The sequence below is a fragment of the Daucus carota genome, chromosome 9 (genome assembly GCF_001625215.2).
Source record: "Daucus carota subsp. sativus chromosome 9, DH1 v3.0, whole genome shotgun sequence".
In the NCBI taxonomy this organism is placed as follows: domain Eukaryota; kingdom Viridiplantae; phylum Streptophyta; class Magnoliopsida; order Apiales; family Apiaceae; genus Daucus; species Daucus carota.
Window position 1 is genome coordinate 3,371,248 of NC_030389.2, and position 17,067 is coordinate 3,388,314.

General features: G+C 35.9%; 1 protein-coding gene across 1 annotated transcript; it reads left to right on the forward strand.

Moving 5' to 3' along the window:
• The first annotated feature begins 594 nt into the window (after nt 1–594).
• On the forward strand, nt 595–14,735 carry LOC108200443 (pentatricopeptide repeat-containing protein At5g65560-like). Its single transcript, XM_017368592.2, has 3 exons — nt 595–2,539; nt 8,142–10,129; nt 11,025–14,735. Exons 1-2 carry the CDS (start codon nt 668–670, stop codon nt 10,101–10,103), a joined length of 3,834 nt encoding a protein of 1,277 aa, XP_017224081.2. The 5' UTR covers nt 595–667; the 3' UTR covers nt 10,104–10,129; nt 11,025–14,735.
• The last annotated feature ends 2,332 nt before the right edge of the window (nt 14,736–17,067 follow it).

Consider the following 17,067-nt stretch of genomic DNA (forward strand, 5'->3'; position numbering starts at 1 on the left):
TGCTAAATATAATTTCGCTTATTTATAAACACCCTAAAATAATAACTAAGAGCAAGTCTGATAGGTTAACTATTTCCTTGTATAATACTATAGAATAGTGAATCTTAGATTTAGAAGATCTACTTTTATTTAGAATATTTAGAAATTCTTATTTTTGTTCCCTATTATTATTTTAACAATAAATTTTAGGAAAAGAAGGAAGAAATGAGAGAAAAGATAAAAAAAAGAAATACATTGTTTATTCATAAATATTAAATATATAATGATTAGAGATTACCTAAAATAGTTAATAATTAGAAAATTTGGGAATGCGCTAATAATTTAGATAATCAGCATATAATAGTGTTCCATATGTTTTTTATATGTCATTTTTGACTTGAGCACACACTTTTAGGTTGGTAAACTGGACATTAATTATTATTATTTTTAATTAATTTTTTTGTGAAATAAAATTTGGATTACATAATTTTTCATAAAAAAGCATTCAAAAATAATATTTTTAACTCTTTAGTCAAAACAATTAAAAAATATGTATCACAAGTTAAAACGTCATATATTAAAAATAGAGGGAGTATAATTGGAGGGGGAGAGCATTATTAAAGTCGAATACAGAAATGAGAAAGTAAACTTGCGAAAAGGGAAAGTAACTGAGAGAGTGAGGAGGAGGATGATGTCGAGAATGAGGAGGGCTTTCACTGCTTGCTTCAGCTCAAACGCTATTTGTGACAAGGGCTTTCTTGGTTTCCTGAGACACGGTACTCCTGCTCTTACTACTACTAGTTCTTCTTGTCGTGTTATTACATTGCTTCGTTTGCATTCACTCTCTCAATCCCCCACTTGCCGTAACCCTAATCACACACCCAATCATCTCTCCGAACTTCAACAATTATTGTTGGAGAAATCTAGAGTTGGTTTTGATGAGCCTGATGATGCTCTTCGAGTGTTTGATAAAATGCTCCGTATGAAACCTCTGCCTAGTGTTATGGACTTTACTCAACTCTTGACCGCCCTTGTCAAGATGAAACATTACTCCGTGGCCGTCTCTGTCTTTTCAAAGATGTGCTATTTTAGCATTCCTGTTAATATAGTTACTTATAGTATTGTAATCAACTGTTGTTCCCATTTGAAACGCGTTGATTATGGGTTTGCGCTGTTGGCTGCCATCTTTAAGCGTGGTTTTGTCCCAGATGTTGTTACCTACACAACTCTAGTTAGGGGGCTCGTTTCCCAGGACAAGTTTCTCGAGGCTGAGCTTATGTTCAAGAACCTTCTCGAGCACAATCAAATTGAGCCTGATGCAGTTATCTTTAACACCATTATCAATGGCCTTTGCAAAACAGGCAACACTTCCCAGGCTATGAGGTTGCTCAGATACATGGAGAAGACACGTTGTATGCCCTGCGTAGTAACTTATAGCACTGTTATTAATAGTTTGTCCAAAGACAGATTAGTCGATGATGCTTTGGGTCTTCTTGCCGAAATGAGTGACAAAGGCATTCAACCAGATGTTGTAACCTATAGCTCGTTAATTCAAGGTCTGTGCAACCTTAACCGATGGGATGATATAACACAATTGTTAAAAGATATGGACAGACACAAAATTTCTTCAAACAAGCATACCTACAGTATATTGGTTGATGCACATGCGAAAGATGGAAAGGTCAGAGATGCTGAGTATCTGATAGAGTTAATGATTCGAAGAGGCCAAAATCCTAATGTAGTCACCTACAGTGCACTTATGGATGGATACTGCTTGAGAGGAGAATTGGATAAAGCGTTTGCACTGCTCAGAACCATGAGAAATGAGGGGATTTTGCCCAACACTCAGACCTATACCATATTGATCAATGGTTATTGTAAGAAGATGAAAGTAGACACAGCAATACATCTCTTAAAAGAAATGACCCTGAAAGGTTTAACACCTACAATTGAAACGTACAATACTATTCTGGATGGGTTATTTCGTGCGCGTAGGCTTGATGAAGCACAAAAGTTTTATAGGAAGATGTTAAACCAAGGTGTTAAACTGGATATAGTGACATGCAGGATCTTGTTGCACGGACTTTGCTGGAATGGACTTGCTGGTGAAGCAATGTCCGTGTTGCATGAGATGGAGTCATGTGGCTTAGTTCCTGATATACGCATTTATAGTATTCTGATTCATGGATTGTTCAAGGACGGCAAGGTTGACGAGGCAAGAAACCTTCTTCATAATGTTCGTTTGAAGGGTTTACACCCTGATTTCATATCTTACAACATTATGATCCAAGGATTCTGTCAAGAGGGGTTGCTGGAAGAAGCATATAAAATACTTTTGGAAATGGAAGAAAACAATTGCTTGCCTAATGAAGTTACATACAACACTCTTATCCGTGGATGCTTTAAGAATAAGATGTATGATGGAGCTTGTGTACTTATAGATGAGATGTGTGCTCATGGTTTCAAAGCAGATGCCTCTACCACCTCCATGCTATTCGATTTGTTGCAATCGAAGGAGCAGGATCCCGCACTCCTTGCTATGCAGAAGAAGTTCATGCCTTGAGTACATCAATGATAGAGTTTATTAAGGTACAAAATACTTTTAAATTGCCATAACTTTGTAATAGTTTGCTACAAAATTTTAAATCAATGGCAGTTGTGATATTGGAGTTGATAAAATATTTAATTTTGTTAAATATGTACTGGGGAAATGGTGGCCTTGTTGTATTTGCATCATATTACATTTTGATAAGTATGATAAAGCATGAAATTTTTCTTCGACAAAATACTAGAAGCGGGGTTCTCAATGGATGCATACGACCAGTATATTACGTGACCTACTTTGAAAAAATTAGCAATCTTGCTTTGTGTAAAAATACTAGAAGCGGGGTTCTCAATGGTTACGTGACCTACGTGACCATTATACGACCCTTCTACTCTTGCTTTGTGTAAAAACTTTGTCATGGGTACTGCAATCTGATGATGCACACTCTTCCGCATTATAATTTACTTGTAAGTTTGTCTTCTATTTTTGGCAGTGTGCTAAGAGTTATTTTAAGTACTGTATGGGTTACATGTAGTTGCATATAGGTGTCCTGAGTGCTGCAAATGTGAAGTACACCAACATTTCCATTTATTTTGTTGATATATTAGTCCTTAGTATTTTATATTCTATTCGTTGTCTCTTTGTAATTTTAATATCTTTTATATTCTATTCGTTGTCTCTTTGTAATTTTAATATCTCTCTAAAATACAGGGAAATGATCCAAAATACTATTCTCTGTTTCTAAATTTGTTTTCAGTTTCAAATAAAACTTGTTTTCATTTTTACTATGTTCACTAAATTATATAAAATTGCCTAAATTTGAGTTTGTTTATTCAGAAATCCTCTGTGCAACTAATAAGTATAAACCTATCTGCAGCTATTGTTTTAAAATATAAAACCATTCTGGAGACAATGAGAAAGGCTGTCACTACATCCTCGGTGTCTTACTCTTTACACCTTTTCTAATTTATTCACTTTCTCATTTCTTCACTACCTGATCCTAGTCCCAGTATTCCATCCCCATATATTCCTTCTCCATCTATACCTCATTTGCAGCTTCAGCCGTTACTTCATTAGGAATATGAGGTTTGTTTTGATTAACTATTCCTGTGTGATTGATTTCAATCAACTGTTATCCGCCATCGTAAAAACATAACAATACACTGTTGCTGTTTCTTTTTACTGATACTTGTACTTTCTCCATTCCAGTTGATCTATATACCATTAATATCGTCATTAATTATTGTTGTCAATTGAATAGAGTTTATTATGCTTTTTCATGAGCGTCTTCTTTTGCCAAATGTTGTTACCTACACCATTCTCTACAGGGGGTTATCTCTCATGACAAACCGCTGGAGGTTGAGCACTGGTTTGAGGAGCTCAGCACAATCAGACTAATTAAACCTGGTGTTGTTCCATTATTGATAGTGTTGCAACAAACCTATTAATATGGACCTTCCACTCTTGCAAGCTTAATAAATATCATCTCAACGTCTTATTTTTGTTTTGGGCTAGTAACAAGCGCTTGTAAGTTGGCAAAGTACCAGAGTGCCCACCCCAGGAGTTTCCATGATTTAATCGTCACAATTTTATCTTTGACTGATACAGGGGTTGTGCTAGGCTGCCCATTAGCAGTTTCAGCTTTGGTCGCGAACGCCCCTATACCCCTGCTTCATCTATAGCTAATTAGCAACTCCAACAGTTACTTTATAAGCTATTGAACTTACTTGAATCACGAGAGCAGGATCCTGGCGCTCCTTGAATCAATTTCACTGTTTCTTAATCGGATCAGGGTGTTTATATATTAGTTGTTCCTTGAATCAACAACTTTATGATCAAATAATTGCTGGAAGAAGCATATAATATGCTTTTGGAATTGAAAGAAAATAATTGCTTGCATGATGAAATTACATACAACACTCTTATCCACGGATGTTTTAAGAATAAGATTTATGATGGAAGTTGTGCGGTTATAGATGAGATGTGGGCTCATTGTTTTTCTGCAGATGCCTCTACCACCTCCATGCTATACGATTTGCTGCAATCAAAAGAGCAGGAACCCGGTCTCCTTGCGTTGCACAAGAAGTTCATGCCTTGACGACATCAAGGAAAGAGTTTTGTAAGCTACAAAGTACTTCTATTTTGTAATAGTTTGCTACGAAATTTGAAGTCGATAGAAATTTGAAATTTGAAGTAAACGTTTTGCCCTTATCTTCGGTGCTGTTATATAGAAACTTCTTGAACCCTCATGCTTAACACTTCACCTAAACATAAAGTCTAACATATCTGTGCTTTTATTATCCTGCGACTCTGTGAGACTATGTATAATGCTACAACCAAACATTATGAAAAATTGTTACGACTCATGATTCAGTCTTTCAGTAAAGCCCTGAAGTGAAAACATATATTACCCTGAATATTGTTGAAATGAGGTATGAAAAATTGTGATTCTGCAACTGTTCAGATAAACTGAGTTGTCCACACTGCACATGTTGACTAGGATTCTAATTAGTGAACCTGGATACAAAAATTGCATCCTCTGCACAATTAAGTCATCACAAAATTTCGGAAAATTTTCATGAGTAGACATGATTTTGTCATTGAGTTTCGGAAAGTCTCTATATGATTGTGTGTGCTCAACAATACAAGAAAATTCCGGCACTGTTTCAGAAAAAAGAGGGGTCTGTCCCTGACATTGGGTACATATGTTACTAATAATTGATTGTTCTGGACCAACACCCAAAAATGAGAGAGTCTGAAATGTCTGATACTCTGCCCCCTGTTCATTGCCGCTACTATCAAGGATATATATTATTTCGGTGCACCCCGTGACAATTTCTGGACTAATGACAGGAAGAAAAGCAGGGAAGCTCCAAAAGACAGCGTCTTGTGACTCAGTTAACTCTGCAAATAACAGGAGCTACATTTGCAGCAAAGAAAGACTGAAATACATGCAAAGGCAAGTCAAAAGAAGCTGATTTTCAAAAACTTAAATGCAGGTACTATATGGGATATATAATGGTGTGATGTAAGATCGATAAGATGTATGATGAGCTGTAATTTGATGTTTGTTGGATGAAGCTAGCTTACAGGAGACAAAACAACAGCTTGGTAACTCTCTTTGCCTTAGCTGTAATCATGGCTAGGGTCACTTCTCTTTGCCTTAGCTCAAATAATGTACAAAATGAACTGAAAATCATTAAAAAAGATATATATCATATAAGTTCATCTCTTTTCTATTTTATGGCAGCCGAGTATTGGAGGATCCATGTAATACTATATCATATAAGTTCTCCTAGTACTCCCGGTGAAAACGGGGCCTTGCGTTGATCCAAAGAGTCATATTACTTGGTTAGTCCGATTTAACTGCTTTTACGCCTTTTTCGCTAGAGTTTCTAAATATTTACCTCGAAACAAATCATGATCTCCATGTAGAAAATATGATTAGTAATATCCATTTTCCGACAGTATCTTAGTTGGAGTTTTTGTAGGCATCTGTGCTTGCCTTATCCTGCAAGACCATGAACCAATGCCGCCATCCAACATTATGGAAAATGTTATGACTCGTGAGTCTGTGACCATGAAGATGACAGAGTAAGCCAGAACATAAAGCCTTCAAGTGAAACCATATGATACCATAAACAGACATCAAGTCTGAGTAATCTTGAAATGAGATACGAAAAATGGTGATTCTGCAGTTTTCAGAGAAACAGAAGCATGGATCATGGTGAAAGACACACTTGTGTCCACACTGTACATGTTGACCAACAAAGATTCCTAATTAGTTATTCATCATTGTTTTTGGCAATTTCTTACCAACATTATGTTATGTTTAATCATAACATAATCTTGTAAAACAAGATTCATTTTAATCTCATTTTATCTTCGATTATAAATTCTTGTAAAACAAGATTCATTTTAATCATCAAATAGATTTGGCACGTTATGTTTGGGCAGTTCGGCTTACCCCAAGTGCAAATCCACTTTTCCGGTCCTATCGACTAGCATCCCTAAAGGCTAAACTTATACTCCATGCAACTCATCCGATTTTTATCATTTAGAATAGAGTGCTCAACATGCATGTTAACTCTCACAGAAAATAGAGAAATTGACAAAAATACCTCTTTTTACCATCTTTATTGACAAACTACGACTTGCCTCGAATTATTGCAAATATACGATTACTTTATAATTTTAATTGTAACATTTGCATAAGTACACCGTTTGTTTTTGCTGCATCATCATCTTCATCTTCTCATTTTACCATCTTTACTTCAAAACTACGGCTTGTCTCGAATCATTGCAAACATACGGTTACTTTATAATTTTAATTGTACCATTTGTATAAGTACACTGTTTGTTTTTTGCTACGACATGATCTTCATCTGAAAATCTCTCCCAGCGGTCTCTCTCACTCCAGGAACAACGAGCCACAACCTCACGTCGCCGTGAAATTCAATAAACACCATTCTTGATTCTCCCCTCTCTCAGGCGTCTCGTCTCTTTCTTTTCTCCTCGCCTTCTTTCTCCCATTTCTCTTCACACCGCACCAACCTCTGCCTCGAAAACCACGCCTTCCACGTTGTGCAACCCTTCGATTATGAGGCCCGGATCTTCCGGGTTTAATTAAACGAATAAACTCAAAATCCACACCCCGTTCGTCTGAATTGGTTATGATTGTACCGAAGTCGAAAGTCAACCCCCATCTTCATCTTAATTGGTTGATTTTGGTTCATTTGGTGATTGTTTTTATTTGATTTTGTGGTTGTTTTTATGTTATTGTTATAGGCCCCGCAGGGGCATCCATCTACAACTAGTTGCAACTTATTATGCAACTAAATGTGATTTTCAAAAGATTTTTTCAAAATTGCATTTGTGGTTGCATATATTGTTGCTAGCAGTTGCAGATATTGTTCCATATGCAACCTCCGTATTTTTGAAAATATTTTTTGAGTAATAGTATTTTTTCAATTGTGTTAAAGAATAATAGTATTTTTGCAAAAAATCGTTTAGACTAGGGTATTTATGAAAAAAACTCAAAAAAAAATATAGTTACATAACTTATTTTTAAATATTTGTTTTTCTGAAAAAAGAGTTTAAAATATTAAATTTTTATTCAGACAAAGAAAATTTTAAAAATAAATTATAGAACTATATTTTCATGAGTTTTAAAATACGTGTCGAGCACTCCCCTCCAAAGAATAAGAATCGGAGGGACGGAGGGAGTAACTTATAATTTAACGTGAATAAAAATCCCTTTAGCTAAGTTTATGACTTGATATAATTTATAACTTAAAGTGATTTAGAATCTGTTCATTGAGTTTATGACTTATGTGAGAAACTGAGTTTAAAATATTTATTTAGGTAATTTTGATTTGTTAATAATTTATGAGTTATCAAAAATATAATAATAAAAATAAAAGTGATTTATTGATAACTTTTGTCTTATGAGTAATATATATTATTATTATTTTTTCAAAAATTAAGTAACTAAAACAAGTGCCTCAAACTGGCCTTAAGCCGGTTTACGACTTATTTCTAAATTTAAAAACGGATTTAGATTTGCTCATATTATTATTTTAAAATAACCAAGCAAACAACCCTTTCTTAGCTATGATTCGAGGGGGAGAGCATTTTTAAAGACGAATGGAAAAAAGAGAAAGTAAACTTGCGAAAAGGGAAAGTAAGTGCGAGAGTGAGGAGGATGATGTCGAGAATGAGAAGCGCTTTCACTGCTTGCTTCAGCTCAAACGCTATTTGTGACAAGGCCTTTCTTGGATCTCTGAGACCCGGTACTACTGCTCTTACTACTACTAGTTCTTGTCGTGTTAATATTGCATTTCTTCGATTGCATTCACTTTCTCAACCCCCCACTTGCGCTAACCCTAATCACATACCCAATCATCTTACGGAATTTCAACAATTACTGTTGGAGAAATCTAGAGTTGGTTTTGATAAGCCTGAGGATGCTCTTAGATTGTTTGATAAAATGCTCCGTATGAAACCTCTGCCTAGTGTCATCAACTTTACTCAACTCTTGTCCGCCCTTGTCAAGATGAAACATTACTCTGTGGCTGTCTCCGTCTTTTCAAAGATGTGCTCTTTTAGCATTCCTGTTAATATAATTACTTATAGTATTGTAATCAACTGTTGTTGCCATTTGAAACGTGTTGATTATGGCTTTGCGCTGTTGGCTGCCATCTTTAAGCGTGGTTTTGTCCCAGATGTTGTTACCTACACAACTCTTCTTAGGGGTCTCATTTCCCAGGACAAGTTTCTCGAGGCTGAGCTTATGTTCTCTTACCTTCTCCAGCACAATCAGATTGAGCCTGATGCAGTTATCTTTACCACGATTACTAATGGCCTCTGCAAAACAGGCAACACCTCCCAGGCTATGAGGTTGCTTAGATACATGGAGAAGAAAGGTTGTATGCCGGGCCTAGTCACTTACAACACTATTATTGATAGTATGTCCAAAGACAGATTAGTCGATGATGCTTTGGGTCTTCTTGCTGAAATGAGTGACAAAGGCATTCAACCAAGTGTTGTAACCTATAGCTCTTTAATTCATGGCATGTGCAACCTCAATCGGTGGGATGATATAACACAATTGTTAAAAGATATGGACAGACACAAAATTTCTCCAGATAAGCATACCTACAGTATATTGGTTGATGCACATGCCAGAGATGGAAAGGTCAAAGATGCTGAGTATCTGATTGAGTTAATGATTCGAAGAGGCCAAAATCCTGATGTAGTCACCTACAGTGCACTTATGGATGGATACTGCTTGAGAGGAGAATTGGATAAAGCGTTTGCAGTGCTCAGTACCATGATAAGTAAGGGGATTTTTCCTGACACTCAGACCTATACTATATTGATCAATGGTTATTGTAAGAAGATGAAAGTAGACACAGCGATACATCTCTTAGAAGAAATGACCCTGAAAGGTTTAACACCTACAGTTGAAACGTACAATACTATTCTGGATGGGTTATTTCGTGCGCGTAGGCTTAATGAAGCACATAAGTTTTATAAGAATATGTTAAATCAAGGTGTTAAACTGAATATAGTGACATGCAGGATCTTGTTGCATGGACTTTGCTGCAATGGACTTGCTGGTGAAGCAATGTCTGTGTTTCGTGACATGGAGTCATGTGGCTTACTTCCTGATATACACATTTATAATATTCTGATTCATGGATTGTTCAAGGACGGCAAGGTTGACGAGGCCAGAAGCCTTTTTCATAATCTTCGTTTGAAGGGTTTACGGCCTAGTGTCATATCTTACAACATTATGATCCAAGGATTCTGTCAAGAGGGGTTGCTGGAAGAAGCATATAAAATACTTTTGGAAATGGAAGAAAACAATTGCTTGCCTAATGAAGTTACATACAACACTCTTATCCGTGGATGCTTTAAGAATAAGAAGTATGATGGAGCTTGTGTACTTATAGATGAGATGTTTGCTCATGGTTTCAAAGCAGATGCCTCTACCACCTCCATGCTATTCGATTTGCTGCAATCGAAGGAGCAGGACCCCGCACTCCTTGCTATGAAGAAGAAATTCATGCCTTGACTACATCAAGGAAAGAGTTTATTAAGGTACACAATACTTTAAAGTTGCCAGAACACTCTGCAGCATTATAATTTACTTGCATTACATTGTAAATTGTGATCACTCTGCAATCTGATGATGCAAACACTCTGCAGCATTATAATTTGCTTGCATTACATTGTAAGTTTGTCTTCTATTTTTGGCAGTCTACTAATAGTTACTTTAAGTGCTGTATGGCTAACATGTAGTTGCATAAAGGTGTCTTGAGTGCAGCAAATGTGAAGTACACCAACATTTTCATTCATCTTATTGATATATTAGTTCTTAATATATTATATATTGTATTCGTTATCTCTTTCTAAGTTTAAAATCTCTTTTAAAATACAGGAAATGGATCCAAAATACTATCCTCTGTTTCTAAATTTGTTTACAGTTTCAAATAATAAACTTGTTTTCATTTTTACTATATTCACAAAGTACCAGAGTGCCCACCCCAGGAGCTTCCATGATTTAATCGTCACAATTTTATCTTTGACTGATACAGGGGTTGTGTTAGGCTGCCCATTAGCAGTTTCAGCTTTGATCGCGAACGCCCCTATACCCCTGCTTCATCTATAGCTAATTAGCAACTCCAACAGTTACTTTATAAGCTATTGAACTTACTTGAATCACGAGAGCAGGATCCTGGCGCTCCTTGAATCAATTTCACTGTTTCTTAATCGGATCAGGGTGTTTATATATTAGTTGTTCCTTGAATCAACAACTTTATGATGAAATAATTGCTGGAAGAAGCATATAAAATGCTTTTGGAATTGAAAGAAAATAATTGCTTGCCTAGTGAAGTTACATACAACACTCTTATCTGTGGCTGCTTTAAGAATAAGATGTAAGATGGAAGTTGTGTGCTTATAGATGAGACGTGTGCTCATTGTTTTTCTGCAGATGCCTCTACCACCTCCATGCTATTCGATTTGCTGCAATCAAAAGAGCAGGAACCCGGTCTCCTTGCGTTGCACAAGAAGTTCATGCCTTGACTTTATCAAGGAAAGAGTTCTGTAAGCTACAACGTACTTCTAAATCGCTACAACTTTGTAATAGTTTGCTACCAAATTGGAAGTCAGAAATTGGAAGTAAACCTTTTGCCCTTATCTTCAGTGCTGTTATATAGAAAGCTCTTAAATCCTCATGCTTAACACTTCACCTAAACATAAAGTCTAACGTATCCGTGCTTTTATTATCCTGCGACTCTGCTTGACCATGTATTAATGTTACAATCCAACTTTATGAAAATTGGTGTGATACAGTCTTTCAGTAAAGCCTTGAAGTGAAGACATATATTACTCTGAATATTGTTGAAATGAGGTATGAAAAATTGTGATTCTGCAACTGTTCAGATAAACAGAGTTGTCCGCACACTGTACATGTTGACTAGGATTCTAATTAGTGAACCTGGAGTTCATGCATCAGCAACGCAACTCTCTTACAATACAAAAATTGCATCCTCTGCACAATAAAGTTATGTCACAAAATTTCGGAAAATTTTCGTGTGAGTAGACATGATTTTATTATTGAGTTTGGGAGAGTCTCTATATGATTGTGGTGTCTCAACAATAAAGGGAATCCAGGCACTGCTTTAGAAAAAAAAGGGTCCGGATCCCTGACATTCGTACATAAGCTACTAATAATCGAATATTCTGGACCAACATCCAAAAACGAGGGAGTCTGAAATATCCTGTGATGCTCGGACTCTCCGGAAAACCCTGCCGTACCCGTGTCCACAGGACATGACACTGACAGTGACACTGGGATTCGGATCCGAACGTCATCCAGGAATCAGACTCTCCATCTTAGACAACCTATCTCTAATTTCAGTGACATATCTTTAAGAGGAAGATAGGAATAAGAAAATATACGAAGAAACAGAGATGAAATGGATGTAAAAGGAGAAAAGAAGCAACTCTTGACTTGATTGTTTGTTATGCAGTGTAATAGAATGATAATTATTTATTTATAAGAACCATCATATTAATTAAAAATAATAATTGCAGTGTCCAAATCCAAGTGTCGGATCCATATAAAACGCGTCCCCGAGTCTTTAATTTTGTAGTTCGAAAGATCTGACACCCTGATATGTGTCCGTGTCGGATCCTTCTAAAAGAGTCTGAGCATCATAGGAAATATCTGATACTCTGCCCCCTATTCATTGCCGCTACTGTCGAGGATATATATTATTTCGGGCACCCCATGACCATTTCTGGACTAATTCACAGGAAAATGTGAACGTTGTGTATGCAATGATGATTAGTCCATATTTTTGCATATTTAAGTGCCTATTTTTTGTTTATTTTCGTAGTATTAATCGTTTATTTATTTTATTTCAGGAAATTGTTGATAAATAAAGAAAGAAGAAAAAGTGCAAGAAAATGGAAGAAAAAGAAAAGAAAAGAAGAAAATCAAAAAGAGTTGGCAAGCAAGGGGGCACATGGAGGGCTATGATCTACCCAACACACATCACACATGGATGGATTAGATTTAGCCACCCTACCCCTAAACCCTAAATCCTTAGCTATAAATACCCCACCCTTTTACTTGTAATGATAATCTTTTTAACCTAGTCTTTTCTTAGTTGGTAGGTAGTATAGTGATAGATCTTCTTTTGTTCTCTCAATTTCATACCATATTTGTAAACACTTTTATTTTTAATGCAAATCTTCTTTTAGCTTAATCTTGTATTGTCTTAATTTTCTTGCTCCAAGTGAAATGTTGCTTCTTAGTACCACCATATGCTTTTAAGCTTTTTGGGAAAAAAAGAAGTCATTGAGCTTGTGATTAATGTAGATCTCTTAATTTTTAGTTTTAATTTTTTTTAGATGGTAAAAGCTCTAGCACAAAAATGATTTGTGTGGGGGTTTGGCTTTAAATTTCAAGATTACTAACATAATATTAATTCAGCATTTCTTTAATTTATTAAACAAGTTTAGTAGCACAGATTAATATGCTTTGGTTTAGTTGTTTTTAAAACCCATTTCGTTAGTTTTTATTAAAACAAAACTCCACTCCCCTGTTTTCATTCTTAAAAACCCCACTGCTCTGTTTTTGTACCGAGTCACTGAGTCAACTCGCCCGCGTTCACCGAGTCACAGCGTTTTCATCATTTACTTCACAGTTTGAGTTTGTTTTAAGTCGAGTATTGAGTCTGGTTCCCTGTCTTGCTGGGTTTGTATGCGCTGCCATTGTTGCTTCGAGTTGCTTGCTGCGTTTCTGCACCGAGTTGTCGAGTCCTGGCGAGTTACGAGTTTTTTTTGTTTTATCTTGCTGCGTTGTACTTTTCTGGGTCCTGTAGTTCGAGTATGAGTCAGTTTCTGTAGTTTTCACCGAGTCTGTTATGCTTTACCGTTTGAGTTGTTTTGTGCGTCCGAGTTTGATGAGTCGCTGCACTGAGTCGTGTCCGAGTCACCATCCCGAGTCGCTCTTTCTTTGTTTACGTTGTTTCTGCTGCGTTCTCTTCTTGTTGCTTGGTTGAGTTTAGTTTCTGTGGTCTTGTGTAATATATTAGTCCTGTTTTCGAGTTTTGGCTGATTTTTTAGCGTTCATTTGAGTCTGTTTTCACTGCTGAGTCGCATTTTCTGTTCCCTGAGTCACGAGTTTGAGTAGTTTTTGCTGCGTTTTTGCTTCAAAACTTGTGAATTCGTTTTCTCTGTAGCCTGTGATTCAGTTTTTCTTTCGGTCGAGTCAGTTGTAGCAAGTGTTTAGAGTAATCTGAGTTCATGTCGATTTGCTGGTTTTATGCGTTTTTGCCGAGTCTGCTCTGCTTTTTTTTTGCTTAATTACTGAGTCATCTCCGAGTCGTTCACTGTTTCTGTCGGGTTTAGTCTTGTTTACCTGGGTTGTTAAAGTTTGGTTTGAGCTTTTGTTCGAGTCTGTTTTGAATCGCAGCATCGAGTCATCTGTCAAGTCGCTTATTAGTGTTTTTAGAGTCCTGTAGTTCTGAGTTTTTGTGTCGAGTCACTGAGTGAAACACCGAGATTAGCTGTTTCCTGAGTTCTGTTTTTGTTTGGATGGCTGAGTCGAGTGTCTAATTCTCGCGTCTGGTAGTATAGTTGTTGAGTTTGTTGGTTTTGTTGAGTTTTATGTGTGCTGTGTACTCCAAGTTCCGAGTCTGTTTTGTAGCTGTCGAGCTCGCGTCACTGAGTCCTGCTATCTCCTTGCTTTCGTTTATGCAGATTAGTAGAGTGTTAGTCCGAGTTCAGTTGTTTCTCTCCCGAGTCCATTCATTCTGCTGCTGCGTTAGTTTAAAATCAGGGTCCTTTCTTGTTTAGCTAGATTCTTAGTCGAGTATTAAGTCTGGTTGCTGGGTCCTGTTTCAAGTTTTGTTAAAGTTTGAATTGGTTTTCTGCCGATTATGTTTAGAAGTCGCAGAGTTTAGTTTCCTGAGTTTAGGATTAGATTTGTTGCGTCTGTTTGTCTAGGAGCTACTGTGTCAAGTGATAAGTTTGATTATTTTAAGTAGTTTTGTTTTTGTTTCCATTTCATTTCGTCAAGTTGCAGCCCTGTTCTTGGTTGTTGGGTTTGTTATTTATGTTTATTCCCCTGCAAGTTCATGGTCGAGTACCAGTATTGCTATATATTTTGTTTTATTCGCTGAGTTTACAAGTTTGTTTTTGGTAGAAATAGTGTTGGCCAGTTGAAATTTCAAGTTGATTAAGCCACTCTATTTACAGTCTGATATGTGCTTTAGTCCGAGTGATCACGTGCTTAATTAATTTTGAATTATTAATCTTGGTAATTAGTTTCGATTAATTAAAGTTAATTAGTTTAGTTTTTTTAAATTAACGTTATAATAAGTAAAATTAGTGTTAAAATTTACCTTCTTCACACCAATTCATTGTTCTAATTCGCCTAGATTTTAATTAAAGGATTTGCGAAAATTAATTTTTAATCTCTGTGGACGAATCATAAATACTAAAACGAAGATCGTGCGCTTGCGATTTATAAGGTAATATTTCTAGCACATCAAATGACAGGAGACAAAAAACAGCTTGGTAGCTCTTTTTGCCTTGGCTGAAATCATGGCCCAGTGTCACTTCTCTGCTTGTTACCATGTCCTCTTTTTACCCATAATTAAACAACTCGAATAATAACTCTTCAAGTTTCTGGATATTTACCTCGAAAAAAAATCATGATCTTCATGATTTGTGATATCCATTTTCCGACAGTATCTTAGTTGGAGTTTTTGTAGGCATCCGTGCTTGCCTTATCCTGCGAGACCACGAACCAATGCTGCCATCCAACATTATGATAAATTTGTTATGACTCGTGAGTCTGTGACATGATTTATGCGGAACCAGCCCATGGCTGGGGTGGGCTGCAGCCCGGGTGGTTTCAAAAATTACTAAAAATTTTATACATAACTTCAGTCCAAACTGTTAAACAGCCCAGGTGAAAAAGAGAGAAAGGGACCACATGAAGCAAAGTTTCATCTGTCCCTCCTGTTAATGCTTACTCCTAGCTAGAATAACTTGAGCCCCTGCAATTTCTTTATAACTTGAAAACTATGATTCTTATTTAATATAATATTTTATGTATGAGAGCGGTTGAACATATTTCTTCTTTAAATATGGTGCAGTAATCACTAAACACATGATTATTTTATTCTAAAAAAATTGATTTCTAAAAAATAAAAAGTTTTACTTCTCATAATATAAAATCTTTAGTTCACATGAAGATGACAGACTAAGCCAGAACATAAGGCCTTGACTTGAAGTGAAAACATATGATACCATATACAGACATCAAGTCTGAGTAATCTTGAAATCAGATACGAAACATGGTGATTCTGCATTTTTTCAGAGAAACAGAGGCATGGATCATGGTGAAAGACACACTTGTGTCCACACTGTACATGTTGACCAACCAAGATTCCTAATTAGTTAAACTGGAGTTATTCATCATTGTTTTTGTCACTTTCTTACCAACATAGAGCAACACATGTCTCGGTGGCATCCCGGGCAAAAATATTAAAAATATAATAATAATAAAAATAAAAATGATTTATAGATAACTTATAGAGTATCATAAGATTAAAAACATAGTAATACAAATAAAAGTGATTTACAGATAACTTATGCTATAAAATTAATTTTTAAAAAGGTTTAATATACTGAAGAAAGTATCATAGATAAATATTTTTCGATTTAAAATCAAATATGATTTAAAATCTGAATTTTAAGCCTAAACAAATAGACTCCTGTCACCCAACAATCGCGACAACATAAAGGAACAAAAATCTCACTTTATCTTCATTATAATTTCTTGTAATAATGTAGCTTAACTAACTTCTAACTTAAAGTTAGTTTCTTGCAATTTCTAACTTTAAACCACTTCTAACTTATACAAACAAACATTTTTCACCTTAAAGTCGAAAATGATTTAAATTTCACGTTTTAAGCCCAAACAAAAAGGCTCTAACGGTATTTCTTTATCTTTTGAGTTGTTCCGTCGGATCGGTCGCTCAAGATCTTTGGTCTCTATCCGGACCCGATGAAAGAAATGGGATCACTTCTTATGCACTCGTTGAGAATGATTCTGATCCTCGCGGAAAGAAAAAGATTGCAGTCAGTTTGATAATGATCGAGTGACACCAAGGAATCCCTTAGATATGATCCAAAACGGTGTAAACTGAGAGTTTAAAATATTTATTTGAATAATTTTTATTTATTAATGATATGTGAGTTATTAAAAATATAATAATAAAGAAAGTGATTTGTGGATAAGTTTCGAGATTCATCTTCTTTTTCACATTTTAAAGGTCTTATTTATAATATAATATTCAGAGACATTATAATTTAAATAATCACCCTATAATATTATGTATTGTTTTTATACATAATCCAAATATAAACTTAAAAGCGGATTTAGATTTGTTCATACAGCCCTTTCTTAGCTATGATGTGGTGGGTTGTGGGGGGGGGGGGGGGGGGGGGGG

What these genes read in the sequence shown, in the direction of transcription:
- LOC108200443 (XM_017368592.2), top strand. Translation starts at nt 668, where the DNA reads ATGATGTCGAGAATGAGGAGGGCTTTCACTGCTTGCTTCAGCTCAAAC. An exon ending in TGCAGAAGAAGTTCATGCCT is followed by an intron (nt 2,540 to 8,141) that starts TGAGTACATCAA and finishes TCTTAGCTATGA; the next exon opens with TTCGAGGGGGAGAGCATTTT.